Source organism: Corvus kubaryi, unplaced genomic scaffold (genome assembly GCF_017639235.1).
Source record: "Corvus kubaryi isolate FWS band 111438036 unplaced genomic scaffold, C.kubaryi_AGA036_p1.0 65028, whole genome shotgun sequence".
NCBI lineage: Eukaryota > Metazoa > Chordata > Aves > Passeriformes > Corvidae > Corvus > Corvus kubaryi.
In genome coordinates, this window is record NW_024581705.1 from 45,778 (window position 1) to 65,569 (window position 19,792).

General features: G+C 44.1%; 1 protein-coding gene across 2 annotated transcripts; it reads left to right on the forward strand.

The window, feature by feature from the left end:
- The first annotated feature begins 6,123 nt into the window (after positions 1–6,123).
- LOC121672889 (elongation factor 1-alpha 1) lies at positions 6,124–10,560 on the forward strand. Of its 2 annotated transcripts, none has more exons than XM_042045794.1 (8): positions 6,124–6,216; positions 6,925–7,115; positions 7,972–8,151; positions 8,276–8,572; positions 8,829–8,979; positions 9,167–9,423; positions 9,631–9,865; positions 10,158–10,560. In XM_042045794.1, exons 2-8 carry the CDS (start codon positions 6,972–6,974, stop codon positions 10,280–10,282), a joined length of 1,389 nt encoding a protein of 462 aa, XP_041901728.1. In that variant the 5' UTR covers positions 6,124–6,216; positions 6,925–6,971; the 3' UTR covers positions 10,283–10,560. The 2 variants fall into 2 exon arrangements, with proteins under 2 accessions (XP_041901728.1, XP_041901727.1); XM_042045793.1 differs by having other exon boundaries at positions 6,130–6,221.
- Positions 10,561–19,792: the final 9,232 nt, after the last annotated feature.

Genomic DNA, 19,792 nt, shown 5'->3' on the forward strand with positions numbered 1-19,792 from the left:
TTCATATGTTGGCTTCCTGCTTTAAGCAAGCTGCTACCACTGCTCATTGACAATTACAAGTAAGTGGTTTCTATTTCTACCTTAATATAACTACCAACAATCTTGAACCTTCTTGTGTCTGTGCCCAGATTTGTGATTCTTCCTTTACAGAATTTTCTGTCTTGCAGAATCCTGGAGATTAAGCCAAACTGTCTTTCAGTAAACTCAGTATAGATTGAGCAGGTCAGGTGTAAGTACTTTCCCAAATCTAGATTTATTCCCATAGTTCTTCTCTGAAACCTTTCCAAAGTTTAATCATCTCAAATCTAAATTCACTGAATAAATGTCAGGCATATGCTATATTCACTAAATCTGAGCAAGGCTTCTAAGTGACTTGACTTGCACCACGTCTGGTTACTGTGGTTACCACATTGTAAAAATGATGTACATGTAATTGCAGTGGAAGGCAAGCCTATGGCCAGAGTCACGCCAAGAGTCAAAATCACAGCAATGTCAAGATGGGAGAGTGAACAGTGAACAGCTGGATACATCTGCACTATCCTTGCTAGCCTGGGTCTCAGGTAGAGCCTCTTCCTCCTTCGACCCATCCATCCACTGGCTCCAGTCTGGAGCATACTTTAGCAGTCTGCACCAAAGGCACCTTTATTATGTTTCCCTTGCACCTCTAAGCTGCACCTCAGGGGTTTTTTTATTCATATAAACCCCTTCTAGGATTCTATTTATAGAATGTCTCCTTTCTTGACAACTTACCTTTACTTGGATCAGTAGGAGAGGTAGAAAGGGGAGAATGCACAGGGTCTGTAACATGACAGTGGGAATTCACAGGGGTTTTTTGTGAAGTGCACAATCCAGCTCCAAACCTACTACAACAAGAGGGGCAGCAAAATTAACCTGATGAGTGGACACTAAGCAAAGTTATTCAAGCATAGCTCAGTTGCTGTGAGGGCTCAGAGAAGAATTCTAAGATGCATGTGAGTATTTGACGTCCCACTTAAAGTTTGTCACAGGCTTATCAGCACAAGAGGATGAATATCTTGCTTTTGGCAAAATGATTTTTAGCAAAAAAGATCAGAGCTTTAAAATGGAATTTTGGAGGTTCATGATAAATTAAGAACAAAAGCTACACCATCCTCACCCAGTGGATTTTGGTTCAGTAACTGACATTTTCTTAATACAGAATGCACTACTTTATATATATATATATGTTAAGAAAAAAAAAATATATATAAAATGCTCCCACTTAGGGCATTTTTTGAATTGAGCTCCTAGAAGGGTTTACCATTCATTTAGGCTGTCCAAAAGGTGGTGGGATATAGTAAAAATTAGCCTGTTTGCTGTTGAGAAATACTAATGCAAAACCACAGAACAGTTTAACAAATTGTGTTGTTTCTCCATAATGGTGGTTACTTCATCAGCCCTTCACTTTTATTCTGCATTAGTGTCTAGTAATTCTGCTTTTTGCCTGGAGCCAGGTCATCAGCTGGTGTAAATTAGCCTAGCACTAATGAGGTATATGAAGTTTTGTCAGCTGTCTGCAAGTGAGGGGTCACTTTTTGTTAAAGCTACTGTCTGCATGTATCTTCCTATTCGCTGTTCTGTTCCAGAACACTCTTACCAAAGCAGCCACCTGTGAGGCTGGTTTTTTCCTGCTTAGGACACTTCTGCTCTACATGAAACACTTTCATTTCCTAGCTCACAAATGCAGACCTCCACAGAACAGAACACGGGGTTTAAATACAGCTGTTAGTTCTGGTCACATCCCCGTATGATCTGACCACTCTGTCTGATCCTAAACTTTCAGTATCACAGTTCAGCCAGTACTAAACCTTCAACATAAATGAGCTTTCTCGTGCTGTGGATAAATGTGGTTTGAAAAGATTGTCCAAAGGATTTATTTTTTTTAAAAGCAGGCTATCTTCTAAGCCATTAGTCCTTCACCTGTTGTAAATGTTCTAACTAGAATGGCAGTGCTTCCCAGAGGAAACTTCTTTAAGGGGAAACAATGACTTTTAAAGCGGCTCGTGTTAAGCTATTCAGAAGACTCTGAAATTGTAACTGCTTGTTCATCCCAGTGATACTCTACAGTTTTGAAGGCCACTGTCTTACAGCTCCTACTATAAGACCTTCTTTTGTGAATCTATAAGCAAGGTCAGCTATGAGATCAGACAAGGAGGCTTTCTTTATTCCAGGTCTTAAACTTCCAAGGATGGAGGAGTTTAATTTGTGCTGTCTAATAAGACAGTAACTTACAGTTTATTTACTGTTGTCTCTTTCTTTTATCAAGCAATTTTGTTTATATAAAAATGCCAACTACTTGTACAGGGCTTAGTAACTTTCAAAAGTAGATTTTTCAAGTAGTTTAGATTACCTCACACTGTTCCGTTAAACCTTTGTTTTCAGGCAGGTTTTCTGTCTGTTCTCTTCATATATGCATAACACCATTATTCTATTGTTCTTTTATTTCATAAACAGATGACTGTAAAATCTGGTAGTAAGTATTAGGATCATGTATGGAAAAAAAAAATTTAACAGATGTAGATGCTTTTCATTGCTATTAAGAATCAATGCATTAAAGAACACTTATAGATGGAAGCTGTATGCTCATGCTATAGTTTAAGTTGAACTTTGCACTAATGTACATACCATGATAATTGTGATACAGGAATTAGAAAGCCTTTCACAGTAAGTATGAGGCTAATTGTATGACAGTGCTACATACCAGAATCCAGTTTTGCTAATCACCAATTACTATTGATAACTTTGGACTGCATTTCCAACACTTTCTGAAAGTGCCCTCAAGAAATCTTAGTGCCTCTTTCATGTGTAGTGAGCTTGATATACTCTATTTATCAGATCTGTGTTTCAAGTCTTACGCTTATAAAGTCTGTTTGCTCACACTCCTAAATGACCTCGGTCATTGCAGTTAAAATAGTTGTATAAGCACTACTTACCTTCATCTTTGCACAGGAGTCTGACCAAAAAAATACCCACATGTATATGGTAGAGAGTTAAAATTCTTTAGAGGTGCTCAGTGAGCAGCTCATCTTTTATCTCCTAGCATGATTTCACTGGCTGTGACTGTTCTAAGCTTATAGCCTATTCTGTATGTGCTGGAGCCACATGATAAAATGGAAGTAATGCTGCAGTAGCTACTGTGAACTCAAAATCCAGTTAACATATACTTTTTTAAGTTAAAAAATTTGGCTTACATACTGACAGCATTACTTTCATTTTAATATAATTTGATCTGAGATTCAAAACCCTTTTAAAATGGTGGTTTCTGTACAGGCTCCTACAATATAAATGCTTTAGAGCATTCTGTGTGTTCTTACACGGGAGACATGTGTGGAGGTAGGATATTTCAGTTTAGCATATGCTCACCAGTGATTGAAGGAGAATAAGTAATTTTTGCCCACAAAGTCCTCCTATTGCTGAAGTCAGTATGGATTGAATAAGCCCTATTTCAATGCCCAAAGTCCTTGAGTTCTTGAAATCTCTGTTCCTTCCTAAACATTACATACTGAAGTGCTTAGTTTTACCAAAGTAATAAAATCTAAAATTTTTACAGGTTCCTTTGCACACAGGATTTAGTCCAGTATAGGCCTCTTTGTGTTAGCTGAGAGGATTCTTCAGAATGCATTTCCACTGTATTATCTGAGGCTACTCATATATCAGAAGCTCCCCAGCTGTATAAATATTTGTGACATTGATAATAGGAATGTTCTTCTAATAGAGTGGGCAAGAAGAGATACAGTAATTGTTGAGAGAATAAAAGCATGTATTGGTCAAACTAAAGAGGAAATAATAAAATTATTTTGAATACTCATTTAAAGACATGGAGGGGGAAAACAACTGCTGTAGACTTAAACTAGGACCATGTTTAAAAATTTGTACCACAAATTCAGCTTTCATAGCTTTCAGCTATGTAGATACCACAAAAAATTACTCTCTTAAGAAATAGCTGGTTCTAAAAGCCTTTATTTAGGAAATAGTCTTTTAAGGAAAGTACATTTAAAAATTAGAAATGTACAGTTTAGTATGGACCATATAAGAAATTAGCAACGTATTTCCTTCCTCCTCTCCCTGTTCAGGCACAAGTAATTGACTACATTTGGGAAGTGTTAAAACTACCTTTTTATGAAAACGGATTCTTTGGCAGATTAGTCCATTAAAAATACCCCCCACTGAAATACACATTTTAGAAGGTAACTTCAAAACATCCTGAAGAATAAAGCTTTTTTGCTGTGTTTACAGTCTTTGCTTTATAGAAGACCCTAGAAGTGAGTGCTTCCTAGCTTTCTTGCCAACTACTACACTTTGGTCTTCAACCCAAGCCACTAAATCACTTCACAATAATGCATTTCCATTTCCAGAAAGTGGACCACCTTCCTTTTCCTGCCCTTTTATTGTGTTCATCTGCAGTGTCTTCACTAATAACTACCCCTGAAGATTAGTGTTGAGGAAAGCTGAACCATCTCTGCCTTCCCTCCACTCCCACCGCTAATCTCTGCTGAAAAACGTAGGAAGGGATGAGAGAAAATTTGATTAGTTTTTTCCTTTCTTAAAAAATAGTGTTTCTTTAATATCTGAACCTTTTTGCAGGTTTTTACTCTGAAACTGGTTATTTTATAAGAGGTGTATTCTAAACTCAGCATCTTCTCTAATGACATTGATTTTTTTTTTTTTTTTTACAAAATGCATCTTTTTAATCTTTCGTGTGGGAAAAATACCGTATCACACGGAAACACTTCAATTCCATATCAAACCATTAAATACTAAGTTTACTGCTCTCTAATGAATTTGATGCTGGGTTTATCTCAGCTAGAGAAACTTGAAGTCAAGTGGAAGGGTAGATATGTAGATGCCTGAGGTTGTTTTTTTATTATTACTTTGCTGATGTTGGTTTTTGTTTGTTTTAGAACAAGAGGCTATTTCCATGCTTTACAACTGCAACCTGAAGAGCATACCAAGAAATGAATGGATTATAGTTGTCTATAGATAAGTAACTATTTCTGACAGGCATATAATGTAGGTGAATAAGAACATGGAGTACATAGCTTTGCAGATAATTTAAAAATAACAGAGATAGTTCAGCTTCTCAGCTTAATTTCTGTTGAATGGATATAGGAGATGTTGAATATTTCATGGATTTTCTTACATCAGTTACAAGCGAGTAAACCAGAGAAAATCTACTGGAATCACGAGGGCCTTTATTTCTGATGTTGTGAGAGCTGTTTTGTGACTCCTCATTGCCATGATTCTAAAAATAGTTTGCCAGGGCTGCGGGTTTTCTCATGTGAAATTACAGTACAGGGGCACTTCTCGCAGTCAGGGTTTCTTGTACAGAGACCCCATGTCCCGAATGCTTCCGTGACTGATACATTTGCACTTCAGACGCATCTTTGCTGGAGGTGCGTCCACCTTGATTTGTATTTTTGTGCCGAAGTTTTCTAAGCCGAGTCAACTTTTATTCTCTAACGGTACAACAAAAACAGAAAAAGACTCTTCTTTTTTTTAAAGCCAAACGATGGCTTCTTAATCTAGTGTAGTAAGTTCCCTGAAATTCCTGCTCTCCCTCTCCTTACCCCCCTTTGATTCTGGGAGACTTGCAACGTACTGGGGTAGGGAGGGTCTTGTATTCCGTGATGTTTAGCCGATATTTGTTACTTGCCGGTCAGGGTAACTCACTGAACGTTTCTACTCTCACCCATTGCGTTCCTTTGTGTCTCTAATGAGAAATACAATTAATTCGCCGGGGGCTGTTCCCCGGGGACTTCCGTCAGCTGCCGCATCCCCCCGGCTCGGCCATGACGCCAGGCCTGACGCTCCCGGTGCCCAGGCCCGACGAGCCGCTGGGCCCTGCAGGGGGGCCGGGTCTGGTCTGTGCTGCCCCGCTTCCTCCCGGACAAGGCGGCCACTCCCGCCCGCCCGCTCTCCATCCCCGCGCGGGAGGGGCACCGCTCCCTTCCCGGCGCAGCCCCTCAGCACATCGCGGGCCGGACCCTGCGCCCGCGGCCGGACCGGACCGGGGTCCCGCGCGGGCCGAGGGGGTCCCGCACAGCCCGGGCGGGGGCGCTCCGTGCCGGGGCGGGGCCGCGGGGCCGCCGGGAGCGGTGACGTGTCCCAGAGGCCCCGCCCCCCATGGCAGTGTATATAAGGGGTGGCGCTCACGCCGTCGGTCTTTTTCGCTCCGGGTTTGCCGCCGTCGCCGAGCGGGTGAGGTGCGTCCGCAGGGCCGGGCTGGGCCGGGGTCTGCTCGCCCCGGAGGCTTGGCGAGCGCCCAGGCGGGGCGTGGTGGGGGCCGAGGGGAGGGGAGAAGGACAAGCCGAGAGCGCTAGCACGAGCCGGGGCGGACGGACGGGTAGGGGAGTGCGGGACGGCGGGATGGCGGCGCATCGTTTTCCTCGATTCCCATGTGCACACCCCCTTGTCTGGGCTGAGTTCGGGGGGGCGGCGTGTCCGGGCGGGCGTGGGGCAGAAAGCGCCCGGCAGCCTCCCCCTGTGCCCCGCGGGCGGCGGCGCCGGGACGCGCAGGGCTGTGCGGCGGCCGTCGGGGGAGAGGGGGGCTGGGGCACGAGTGAAAAAATGGCCGCTCGGCTTGCCTGCCCGCTGCCAGCGCCACAAAATGGAGGACGCGGCGGCCCGGGCGGGGTGAGTCACACAAAGGAGCGGGGCGGCCCCGCCCTCCGCGCTGCCCGCCGGGCCCGCTCGCCGCCACCCCACACCCCGGCCGCCGCCGCCGGGGTAACTCGAGCCCCGGGGAGGGGGCGACGCGAGGGGCGCTCCGAGGGGCCCCCGGCCCGCCCGCCTCGCTCCTCCCCTCCCCCGGCGGGGCGGAGCCGCCATCCCGGCCGGGCCTCCCCGCATGTGGCGCCGCCATCGCTGGCCCGAGGCGTAACCAGCTCTTTCCTGGGGAATTTACAGGTGTCGATTCTCTTTTGCCGAAAGAAAGAACTCAGCTAACATCGAAAATGGGAAAGGAGAAGACCCACATTAACATCGTCGTCATCGGCCACGTCGATTCTGGCAAGTCCACCACCACCGGCCACCTCATCTACAAATGTGGGGGCATCGACAAGAGAACCATCGAGAAGTTCGAGAAGGAGGCGGCTGAGGTGCGTGGGCCCATAGCAGCCAGCAAAATTCCAGGCTGGAGATATGAATAGACCCTTAATCTCCGAGTGAAGCTGCAGAGCATTCAGTGGCCGCGGGGAGGCGGTTTGGTTGCCTCCTCCCCAGGAGCTGAACAAGTGGCTCAGTGTTGCATGGCCACAGGGCGGCAGCTGGGTCACAGTTGTTCCCGAGGTAGAACAAGTGGTTAAGTGTTCTGTCTGCCATTGTGTTAGTTGCAAAAACTCAAATTGTGAAATGTAGAGCATGTAAGGAAGCGGTAGTCTAAAGCTGCATCTGAATAGTAATGTGAAATCAAATTAAATGGCCAAATTCAAGTTCTGCATACATAAAGTTAAAGGTAGAATTAAAAGAAGTTGATCTATGGAGGTTTAATTTGAGAATCGGGGAGTTTTGCTGATTTTTTTTTCTGTGTGATAACAGCATAGGTCATATGAACATTCTAGATTAAAATTTGGCAAATGTTGAGCAGAGTGAAAGTTACAATGTTGATTATTGCAGTATTAGGAGGACTTAAAATTGTAGAGAATACTTGATAGTGGAACTCAGGCTCAGGAGCTCTGTCATGTAGATTTATTACTGTCATCAACAAGCTGTCAAGGAGCCTGAACTGTTAACGGCTTCAGTAAGGTTCAACAGTTGGCATCTCTCACCAGTAGTGCCAAGTGTATCTAGTTGCTTGTTTTATGAGCAGCAACGTTTATCATCTTTAAGCCAGTTACTATTGGATTTTGCTCTTTAGCCATTGTGTGATATTTCTGAACTAAAGGCAGATACGGAACTATTTCTTTTTTTTTTCCTTTTTTTGATGGGAATAAAATTATTTTCTTGTAACTGTAGATGGGAAAAGGTTCCTTCAAATATGCCTGGGTCTTGGACAAGCTGAAGGCTGAACGTGAGCGTGGTATTACTATTGATATTTCCCTGTGGAAATTTGAAACAAGCAAGTACTACGTCACCATCATTGATGCTCCTGGACACAGAGACTTCATTAAAAACATGATTACTGGAACTTCTCAGGTATGTAAAGAAAACAGGATTTGGGGAGTTTGGGAGGGTTGTTCCTTGGTTAGGGGGGGTTCCTGTATTACTTGGACATACGTGCAAGCATTTTAGTGAGGGGTGTTTTTTTTTCTTTTCATAGGCTGATTGTGCTGTCCTGATCGTTGCTGCTGGTGTTGGTGAGTTTGAGGCTGGTATTTCCAAGAACGGGCAGACCCGTGAGCATGCCCTTCTGGCTTACACCCTGGGTGTAAAACAGCTGATTGTTGGTGTCAACAAGATGGATTCCACTGAGCCACCTTACAGCCAGAAGAGATATGAAGAGATTGTCAAAGAAGTCAGCACTTACATCAAGAAGATTGGCTACAACCCAGACACTGTGGCTTTTGTGCCAATTTCTGGTTGGAACGGCGACAACATGCTGGAGCCTAGCTCTAACGTAGGTTTGGCATTTATTTCTGTTAAGGCATGAAACTAGGAGGACTATTATGACAGATTATGTAATGATAAAATGTGCATGTTTTTTAATAGTTATGTTTGGGAAGTGCCAAGGTCCCAGATAAAATCCTAGCACTTAAAAAATTCTTATCTGCAACAGTAAATTGTGCTAATACTCAGAGATACCACTTGGGCATTTCCAGCCTTCTGTGATTAAATTTGGCAGTCAGATTAAGCTGGACTTGTTTCCATTACAGATGCCCTGGTTCAAGGGATGGAAGATCACCCGTAAGGATGGCAGTGCCAGCGGAACCACCCTCCTTGAAGCCTTGGACTGCATCCTGCCACCAACTCGTCCAACTGACAAACCTCTGCGTCTGCCTCTTCAGGACGTCTACAAAATCGGCGGTATGTGTTCTCTGTAGTGCTGCTCACTTGCCAGCAACAGCTGATGTGTGGGCCAGAAATGCAGGCATTTGCCCAAGAGCTGCTTTTCCAAGTCATAAAAGTAAAATTCTTGTCTCAAATGGGGTTTTTCTGCCATAGGGGCATATATTCTTTAAGCTGAATTACTGATGATGTTTCTTGCTTGCAGGCATTGGTACTGTACCAGTTGGCCGTGTGGAAACGGGTGTTCTGAAGCCAGGCATGGTGGTTACATTTGCCCCTGTCAATGTAACAACTGAAGTTAAATCTGTTGAGATGCACCACGAAGCCCTGAGCGAAGCTCTGCCTGGAGACAACGTTGGCTTCAATGTTAAGAACGTGTCCGTGAAAGATGTTCGCCGTGGTAATGTTGCTGGTGACAGCAAGAACGATCCTCCCATGGAAGCTGCTGGCTTCACTGCACAGGTATGTTTCGCAGCTGTTCAAGGATGTTTGGAATGTAGCTCTGTATTCCAAAATAGGAGTCTTGTTAGGCTAAGCTATAAAGTGTGACATAGAGTTGTGTTCTGAGTTATATTTGATCAGAGCAAATGTCATTAACTCCTTGGCTTTCTAAGATACGTCAGTGTTTAAAATAACTCCACTTCTAACTTGGCTTCCTTTGTTTCCTAGGTCATTATCCTGAACCACCCTGGCCAAATCAGTGCTGGCTATGCCCCTGTGCTGGATTGCCATACTGCTCACATTGCGTGCAAATTTGCTGAGCTCAAGGAGAAGATCGATCGTCGTTCTGGCAAGAAGCTGGAGGATGGCCCCAAATTCCTGAAATCCGGAGATGCTGCCATCGTTGATATGATCCCTGGCAAACCAATGTGTGTTGAGAGCTTCTCTGATTATCCTCCTCTTGGTAAGGCATCTCATGTTAATACTGATCTCTGGAACAAACACTCCTCAATTTCTAGTATCAAGATGCAGTGTGCTCTGTGAAACTGATGAAAGCTGTGACTTGAAACTCTGAAATGGAATGAAAACCTTACTGGTACAGGGAGGGATACTCTCGAGAGGGTGATGGCCCTGTCCCAGTCTGGTTCCAGAGCAGCACTGGCCCATTGACACCAACCCTGCATGTTGTTACTGTGCAAATGGGGCTGAGTTAGGCAGCCACGGACAAAAGTCATGAAACGTGTTTTTGCTTTCAGGTCGTTTTGCCGTGCGTGACATGAGGCAGACGGTCGCTGTTGGTGTCATCAAGGCAGTGGACAAGAAGGCTGGAGGAGCTGGCAAGGTCACAAAGTCTGCCCAGAAGGCCCAGAAGGCTAAATGAAAATTCTGTACACCAGCTGCCACCTCAGTCTTAATCAGTGGTGGAAGAACGGTCTCAGAACTGTTTGTCTCAATTGGCCATTTAAGTTTAATAGTGAAAGACTGGTTAATGATTACAATGCATCGTAAAAGCTTCAGAAGGAAAGGAATGTTTTTGGACCATTTGTTTCGTGGCAGTTTAAGTTATTAGTCTTTAAAATCGATAAATTTTTTTAAATGGAAACTTGACCAAAAATCTGTCACAGAATTTGAGACCATTAAAACAAAAGTTCAATGCTATGTCTCTGTGTTCTTTGGGTTAATGTTAAGTTCATGGCAAAACCTATATCTAGTCATCTGGGATAAGAAAGGATCATTATTACTTAAGTATGTTCAGAAGTTACAAAGCAAATGCTCAAAATTAGTTGTTTCTGAAGAGTAGAGCAAAATTCAGCTGCAGGTTTACTTCATACCTGATCTAAGCCTTAAATAACTACTGGTGCTTTCTTTAAAAATTACTTTTAGATTGCATTGCACAAATACCAGGTAACAGTTGCAGTATTTTGGTGCATTCTGTGATGCCTCTCGAGTAAACCAAGAAAACTCAACATTGAGAAGAAGAAACAGTCTGAACACATTTTAAACTTACAAAGTTACAAACAAATAATCTAAAGTTGGGTTTCCAACATTTTGTACACTGATTTTTCTAGTCAAAAGCAAAACCAGATTTTTCTTTTTCTGGGGAACTGGTTAAGTGTTGTGTAGCTCTATAACGATGAAAACACTTTTACATAAATGTTTTCTAATACATCTTAAGACATTGAACAGGCAAATCTAAAACCGGTCTAGAATTGCACTTTGATGCAATCTGAGTGACTCATTGCTGTAGCCTGTACCAAGGGACACAGTGGGATGAGGTGCCTGTTTTTAAAAACAGGTTGAAGATTTGGATCAGTCAATTAAAGGGGACCTGAAAACCTGGTCCAAATGATTATTAATGATCACAAGATAAATAATTCCAAATAAAATATTCTGTGTTACAGAAATACCAGCTGTAATAATTAGGACTTCCAGCATTGAAGCCTTGCTTCAAATAGGTAAATATGGGGGCAAGCAGTTAATGGATAATCAGAGCTGACTTGCATAATGATGCAGCTGTTTTACTAACCTTTCACATGATTTCCCCACAGCCTCCCCACAAGAGGTCAAAAAGAAATTCAGTATCTTTGCAGGACTTGTTCCATGACACCACTATGTTTGTTCTGCCTGTAATGGCTGTATTCTCTCATTTGTTTTCCTTTCCTTCTCCAGCTGTGTGCTTGCTCTGCAGGAACTCATATCTGTACTGCTTGGATAGGTCTGAACTGCTGTTGCTTATTTTCATGCTCTTTGTTTGGATCTTTCCTCCTTTTCTGCTCACCTTCTGTGTCTTAACTGCAGTGAAACCTTGGAGCATTACACACCAGTTTTGAAGGTACAGTGGAAGCAAGAGCTAGAGAGCTTCATAGCAGGCTGTGGAATTCAGTAAAGAAATCTCTGCTGCTTAAATTCTGCTTCTGGAGGTTTGTTAGTGTCCCCAAGGCAACAGGAAGTACCTAACTTCAAAATGGCAGCAGACCTGCTGTTGCCATAATAAAGCTCTGAAGTACTTTGCCAAATCTTTGCATGCTTTTCTGTTAAACTGCTAAATATTTTCCGAGAGGCTTCAGTCAAACTGGTTCAGCAAAGTTCTGATTTGGATGAAAAGCAAGGCAGCTTTGGCACAAGCTGCCTTGAGCACGGCTCTGCATTCGTTAGATTTCCTTCACATTCCTTGGCTAGGTGCAGGATGTTTGGTTTGGCTGGTTGTGGGCTGGATATGCAACACCCAGTCTGGAGTGCCTCTGTGTGCAGTGCACAGGGCTGTCTTCAGCTGGGTGCACTTTTGCTCCATGGCAGTTTGGAAATGGGTTTGTAGTAAGCAACTGATTCAAATCCATAGGCAAATGGGGTGTGATGCTGCATGGAGTGCCCTGACCCCAAGCAGGGAAAGGTGGTGGGTGCAGTGCAGTGCTGCTGTTGCAAGAGGCCCTTAGGTCAGCTGTGCACAGATCAGATCCCCGGCCCAAGCTGCTGGGAGGCTGGGTCACCTTACAAGGGCCCTGCTGAAGAGCAGGGTGAGAGCCCAGCGGCACAGTTTGTGGCAGAGGGACTGGTGCTGCCTCCAGCAGGTAAAAAACCCCTAAAGAACAGTATTGCATCTAACAACTTAATGTGTGCAGCAAAACACTCGGGAATGCTCTGCCTGCAATAGTAGCAATTGCTTTCATGTATTTAAAACTTAAATTTTACACATTTGGGTTTTTTTGGTTTTTCTTTAACTTTTATAGACCAGATTTACTTTCTATGCACTAATGTAATGCCATCTGAGTTCTTTTTATTAATCTTTGACTACCTGGGGAAATTGTTAGACTTTTGTAACCAAAACTTGGGAATAAAACTATTTCGATTAAACTTTTAATAAATGCTCTTAGTTGAGAACTGTATTTGTCTTCTGACTGCTTATTTCTTTAAGCAACTTTCACAGCTGTCCTTAACTCCTTCCTCACTGTCCTGCAATGCTGGTGGTGTTTATACAGAAGTGTGACAGCACACTGCTGTGGTGATGGAGCCAGCTCTGAAGGCAGAAAACTGGCTGGAGTATTGCATTTATGAATGTTTCCTTTTTAGTTAATGAATGCTTTGGTAATCCAGAGGGCTTTAAATACACAGAAATATTCTAGAGATGTATATGGCAAGGTGCTGGGGGACAAATGGGACAAAGGCTAGTTGGTCTTCATAGGGAAGTGGACCTGTGCAGTCACAGCTGATGTCACCAAGTAACTTCTTGTTCAGTGTTGGTTCCCAAGGTGGATAGTTCAGGCTGGAATAAAATGGATTCTGCTCAGAAAATGCCCAGAGGCATTTTAATTATATCTCAGATCAGCTTGTGCAAGGCTAGTAACAGGAATCACTTATTTTACTGAAATTACAGGTGAAAGACTAATTCACATTCTGCATGTAGCTGTCTCAGTATATTTTGAAAAATTGACAAATTTTGAAAAATTATTTCTGTAAATACATATTTTAGATTTGGTCAAGATAAACCATGTAGAGACAAATTAAACTTTGTACTGTACAGGGATATTCTTTTCCTCATTAGTGCTAAATGATTATCTGTTTAAGAACCATGTAAATTCAGTCTGGATGATGAGTACAACTCACCTGGTTTTAATTTATATTAGTTCCATGTTTATGTAGTGCCCAGAGGGAGCCTGGGGGGTGGAGTATGCGGTGGGAGGACTGATAAGCTGCCTCCCCAGCAGCACCCTGAGGGACCCTGAGCACCTCTGAGGTCCAGCTCAAAGCACCTGCTTCATCCAAAGCTCCTTTTCTACAACAACTTCTCTCTCACGCATTTCGCTGCAAGTTGTAAATTCCTGACAGTATTAACACCTTTGAATTTATTATTTTCAATAATTTCAAAAATTTTCAGGTCATTTGACTGCACCAAGTAGTACTTCCTGTCTAGGAGTTTAGTTTTCTGAAATTGCAAATCTTAAACAATAGCCAAACCGTAAGCTAAACAGAGGAATAAACTGTGACCGTGGAAAGTGAGAGTGGGCAAAATTATTCTTCCTCTTGAAATGCTCCTCCTGCTTACCAGGGAGAGGCCTGAAACTGCTTCACTGCAGGAGGAAGAAGAGGACACCTGGGGTGCAAAAGAGCTGAAGAAAACCCTGGAAGATACCAAAACTGTACTGGCTTCCAAGGTACAGATGCTGTGGTTTTTCAGCCTTTTCTGAGTCCTCTTTAGTCCCTTCAGATTATTTCTGCATTGTAAATCAATTACGTAATTGCCTGCTCTTTTAAAAATCAGGTTACTTTCCCTGGCTGCCTATCACTAATTCTTTAATCCTTTTATGTTTCAAATATTTACACAACATAATTCAAAGCTACCAGCTTCTCTGCACTGGCAAGGTGACAGCTGAACCCATGTTCTCCTTGAAAGATGCTGAGTGACGTGCTGAGGAAAGCTGGTGAGGAATCAGAGTGGGATACCCTGGTGAAGGGTCTGTGGCCTGTGCGTGGGGGTCGGTGGGGCAGCAGCAGAGTGCACACAGGGTGTCAACCAAGGAACTGGTTTTGCTTATTTCTTCCTTTAAAAAAGCAAAACAAGTTGGAAGGTACCTAAGCTTTTATTGGTGAATCATCCCCATGGGCCAAGTGCATGATTTTAAGGTTCGCCCTCAGCGTGCTGAGGTGCTTGCTAAGGCTTTCTCCTGGCTCTTCTCAGTGAAGCAGTCCAGAACCCTGGGCATCCCCCTGCAAGGGCATCTGCTAGCTCAGGCCCAGCACAAACCCTAGTCCGTGGGTTAATATGCTAATTTTTTTGCATTACATAGTCATGGAAATAAGCAGAGCCAGCTCACTCCTAACTCAGGGCCCTGCCTGCCCTGCCAGCATCAGTCACAGTCACATTTTCCCTTTCAGCCCAGCAAAATCTGGATTATTTAGTACAAAGGGAAGAGCCACAGCATTTCCCCACCCCAGGTCCCTATTCTGCACAGCTCAGCACAGCTGGCGAAAGCTGCTGACTCCAAACCTGCACAGAGATGGAAAGGCAAGAATAATGTCCCCTTCTGGAGGGGATTGATTGCAGGTAGGGTTGAAATTTAAAAGCAAGTTTCAGGTTCCTCTTATCTGCAGCCACCTGGACACAATCAAAACACCCATTTTTTCCTTTGATATATGTATATATATGCACATATACATGCACATCTATATATTACATATAACATATATATATGTATCTCTATAAATTAATAAGGTGCCTACTTAACTTTTTTTTATAATTGCAGTTGCCAGACTTCTTAAAAATCTGCAGTTCCTATTTTGAAGATGAATTCTAAGCTAATTCCTTATTAAAGAAATAAATAAATGAATGAATATTTAGTTATTGATAATTAGTTATTATTTTTACATATTATTGATATTTGTTATATATAGTTGTTGTTATTATTATATATTTCATTAATATTTAATAAATATTTAGTTTATAAGCTAGGCTGTGGTTCTGCTAATAGGACACGAATATTTTGGAGAAAGAGATGTAGGATTGTTGGTGTTTAGTTCTCTCTTTGTAAAACAAGTTCTTTAATAGCCTTTCCCAGAGGAAAAAAAGAAGGAATAGATGAATTTAAATGTAATTATAAGTTTGCTTGACTGATATTACTAGTAAGAGTAACTAATATCACCTAGCCTGCTGCTAAAGCACTTCTTTGGATGACAGTATCCTAACTCTTTAGAGAAGGAGGGGGTGTATATATGCGCCTAGGGAGTGGGAGAAGGAAAACCATCCTGAGCAGGGGTTCTGCACTACTGCAGTCACTTCCTTGTGAGGGGAATTCCTGCGGCTCATTTCTGGGCACGCATTCCCCAGATTGCTACACACGTGGCACAGCCGAGGAGAGCTGAGATCACAGCCTGTGACGCGACCACTCCGCTCCTGAACGGCCGCTTCCAGCTGGTGCCTGACGCCCACCACTGTCCACCAGCCAGCTCTGGGGCAATGCCACCAAGCTGGCCCTGTCACATGCCACCTGGCCAAAGTCTCCCGAGGTGCAGTGGGACAAGGACAAAACCTCGCTGAAGCGCCAGCTCAGCACTACCAGGCACAGCAGCCGTTCCACTTGTGACTCCAAAATCCCGTACACGTGTGACACAGGCCACCACCTGGTCACACGCGGCAATTTTCAAGTTAAACCACAGTAAATTGCAAGGGAAGAAACTGGTCACGAGGCTGTTGTCACCTCCCCTCTCCTCTTGCTTCCCTGTAAGGCAGAGTGAGCTCATTTCCCACCTGGCTCCATGCCTGCTCTTCAGTTAACCACATCAAGCACTAAGTCACTCGGAAAAAGAACGAACGGCGTGCGACAATGACCCTCCTGGGGCTTGTGCTGGCAGCTGCAGCTGATGCTAGACATGAGCACCTTCACCCTTCACTTGTTCTGCCTCCGTCTCTCTCGCAGCCCAGGCCTTCGCTGAGCTGTGCTCCTCCCGGGAGCCCTCTGCAGCCCATTCGTGTGGCTCTGCTGACCCACTCCTGCAGCAGCAGGGGGGCATCCACTCTGTGGGGACACTCACTCTGTAGGGACACAGGGAAGCTGAGGGCATGGATATGCCTGTTCATGGCTGAGCATCCCAAGGAGACATCACAGGCCATCAAAATATCCAGTCTTAGGTCTGCAAAGAGGTGAAGGAGGTGCAGCCTCCAGCTTTCAGGACAGAAAGTTTGCCACTACTGCATCCCTTGGCACAGAGGTCAAGGCCCACGGGGGCATGGTGACCACACAATGATGAGTACGGAGTCAGAGATCCTCTGATGGGGATCCACATCAGTCTCCTCCCTCAGAGTTACACTTGAAGGGTTAAACCTGCACAGTGCTTTAGAAAGGAGACAAAAAGCACAGTTTGTTTCCCCAAAGCAGCACTGTCATTAAAAAACCAGATCAAGAACCAATCCTGTTTTCTCTGCCCTTTATGTAATAGCAATTGCCAAGCAAGTCTCCCATCTCCCATCTGAATGCCTGGACACCACTAATTTTAGTCAAAGGAGGGGAAAGACACCTTTTATTTCTCAGTAGCCCCATGAAGTCAAGGCGAAAGATGGAAACAACAGCCTGGAAGGACTCTGGGCAGCACTGGCCATGGTTTAATGGGAAGAGCTGAGAGCACCTTCTTGGTGGAAACAGTATCTCCAAGGGGACAGTAGATTCCTCCCTGCATCCACTAAATGACATCCTGAGATACTTGTCACTGGTTGAGGAAGACAACCTGGGAAGCATAATCATCAAAGCTGGTAATCCCTGAATGTTTAAAACCACTGCACGTGAAGACTGTTAGTTAACAAAGTGCAAGGGTAGCGCACAACTGGGAGGCACAATGTGCTTGCCAAGGGCCAGCCAAGTGGGGGACTAAGACAAGCAGACACTGCTGCACCATTGCAAACATCCCAGCAGCACTGAGACCATCTAAGGTTGCAGCTTTTAGTGTCTCCTAGCATAAAATGTCTTTCCATTTTTCTCTTGCTTTCATCTCTCAGGCAGAAATAAAGAAAAGATGAAGAAACTGCTCAGTTCAACTACGATATGAAATGAAAACTAGAGTAGGGAAGAAGCTGTCTTAAAAATCTGGGATAAGATAGAATGGTAGAGATTGGAGGAAAAAGTGCTGATCACCAGGCCTGTGTTCTGCAGGAGGGAAAAAGAGACATACATACACATTGAAGCAGGGAACACAAAGACACTTGGTATGTGCAGAAAGTTAGGTCAACCTCACCACACACCCTCCCTCACTGCTTGCCTGGTCACAGCAAGGATTACAGGACAACAAAGTGCCATTCATTACTGCACAGACAAGGAAAAGCAGACAGCTGTGTCAAGAGCAGGCTCCTCCAGTTCTGCCCTTCCCATCCTGTCAGCCCTAGCAAGGCCACAGGACCTGTGAGGGTCTAAGCTCACTTTGTCTTCATGTAAAAACCAAACCTTGGGCCTTGTAACAAATCCCCGGTGGTTAGAAACCAGATGGCACAAGGTGTCCCTCCTATCTGCCCATGCTACTTACAGCAGATTATTCAGCCTTTCTGTGCTTGGTTTTCTTAACAAAATGAATAGAACTGCTTGCAGCAATGATTTCTTTTCACGTTAAAAGTCATCTCAAACAAGAACTGTTCAACCAGCACAAAATATTGTGGCAAGTTCTGTTCTCATAAAACCAATACCTGAGGGACAGCCAGTCCTCAAACTTGTGCATATGCCAGGTTTTCCATTTCAGCAAATATGGACATCATTAACCTACATAGGTGAACAGAAGACACCCTGTCTTAACAAGGGAAGTCACCAGTGGCCAAAGACCCACTTCATGCTGAAACAGAAAAAGCAGTTAGTACAGAAGATCTGCTGGGAAGCCATGCATCCATGTGCTTCTGACTTCAATTTCCCCTGAAGTTAACTCCTCCCCCCTCCTTAGACCACAGCTGTGCATTATTAAATTGTTAAAGGTAAGAAATGCAGAAGTCCTCTCCTTCTGCTCTTCCTTCGACACTGGTGCAGCCCAGCTCAGTGGAATCACGCTTTCATTTATGCTGCATGTGTGAGACCAGAAGCACTGAAATAAATTTAGCCTGGAAAGCTGAGGAAAGTGTTTCCTTTTGTAGCAGGGAGCAAGGTACTTGCCTTTAAAGGTACACATTATTGAAAGCTAAATAGTCCTGTCAAATGACCGCTGACAAGGACTAGGAAATGCAGTTTTGAGACTGCATAATCGGATTAAAAGTGAGAGGATGAAGGTATCAATAGGGCCTCCTTCCTAGGCCCTACAAACTAGATCTAAGTTTTTACAGATACCAGTGCATCAAACCCAAACATAATACAAACATAATGCAGTGAAGAAAGCATACAACTTTCTTGACTGGAAGTTCTGCCTCTTTGAATAGACAGATTAAGGATTTTTTTGGATTCACATAGCTGGAATTCCATAGGCACCATACCTAGACCCAAAATTACACCACAGAAAGCACACCTGCCTTTCTTATGCTGAACTTAAGGCTTGCAAGGTTGAAGTAAATCTTTGAGCCAACAAGGATTGAAGGAAAACAGGCCACAAATATAAAGGGGCACGTAGATGTTAGCTTTCCCAAGCCATTCTGGCATGAACCAACCTACAGATCACGTGTCTAAAGCTCTTCCACACAAGCCAGTGGCTGGTGACAGGGAAGTGCTTTCAGGTAGATGGATGATGTCCCAAACAAAGCTGCAAACTCTGCTCATCCTCCTGCTGCATGACAGAGTCTCTGTCAACAAAAAGGATTTGCTCTGACTCCTTTCTTTGGACAGAAAAGCAATCCTCACCCAGAGCAAATACGCCAGAGAAATTTCCAGAATCGTAATTCCAAAATGACAGATATCTATCTATCTATCTATCTATCTATTTGGGTCATGGTTGGACTTGATGACCTTAAGGGTCTTTTCCAACCTGTAAGATCCTCCGATTTAACTGCAACAAAAAGTGTTCTGAAGCCAGAGGATATTCAGAAATGAGACCAGCACCAGAGACTGCTGCCCGACTCAAGCAAGGATTTGGTAGGTGCACAGCAACACCCTGAATCCATACATATTTCTGGCAAGCAACTGCTCAACTGCCCAGTTGACCCAATTGACTTGGATCTCGCTCAAATCAAAGTTCTATTCCTCTCAGTTGCAGGACCAGTGCTGATGACAAACCCTTGGGACCCACTCCTCCAGCCCCCAGCATTTCAGACAGAGCTTCACAGTGCCCGGGCTGAGGTCCATGGGGCAGGTTCCTGTATGTCCCCCACCCTCCTCAGCTCCCAGCCTTGTCCAGCTGCCTCCCCAGCTCTGTAGTGAATCTCAGCCCACCTTACATGTGGGAACTGTGATCTGGTAAACTGGCAAGGCCCTGCTGAAAGCAAAGTGATAACCGAGTTCTTCAG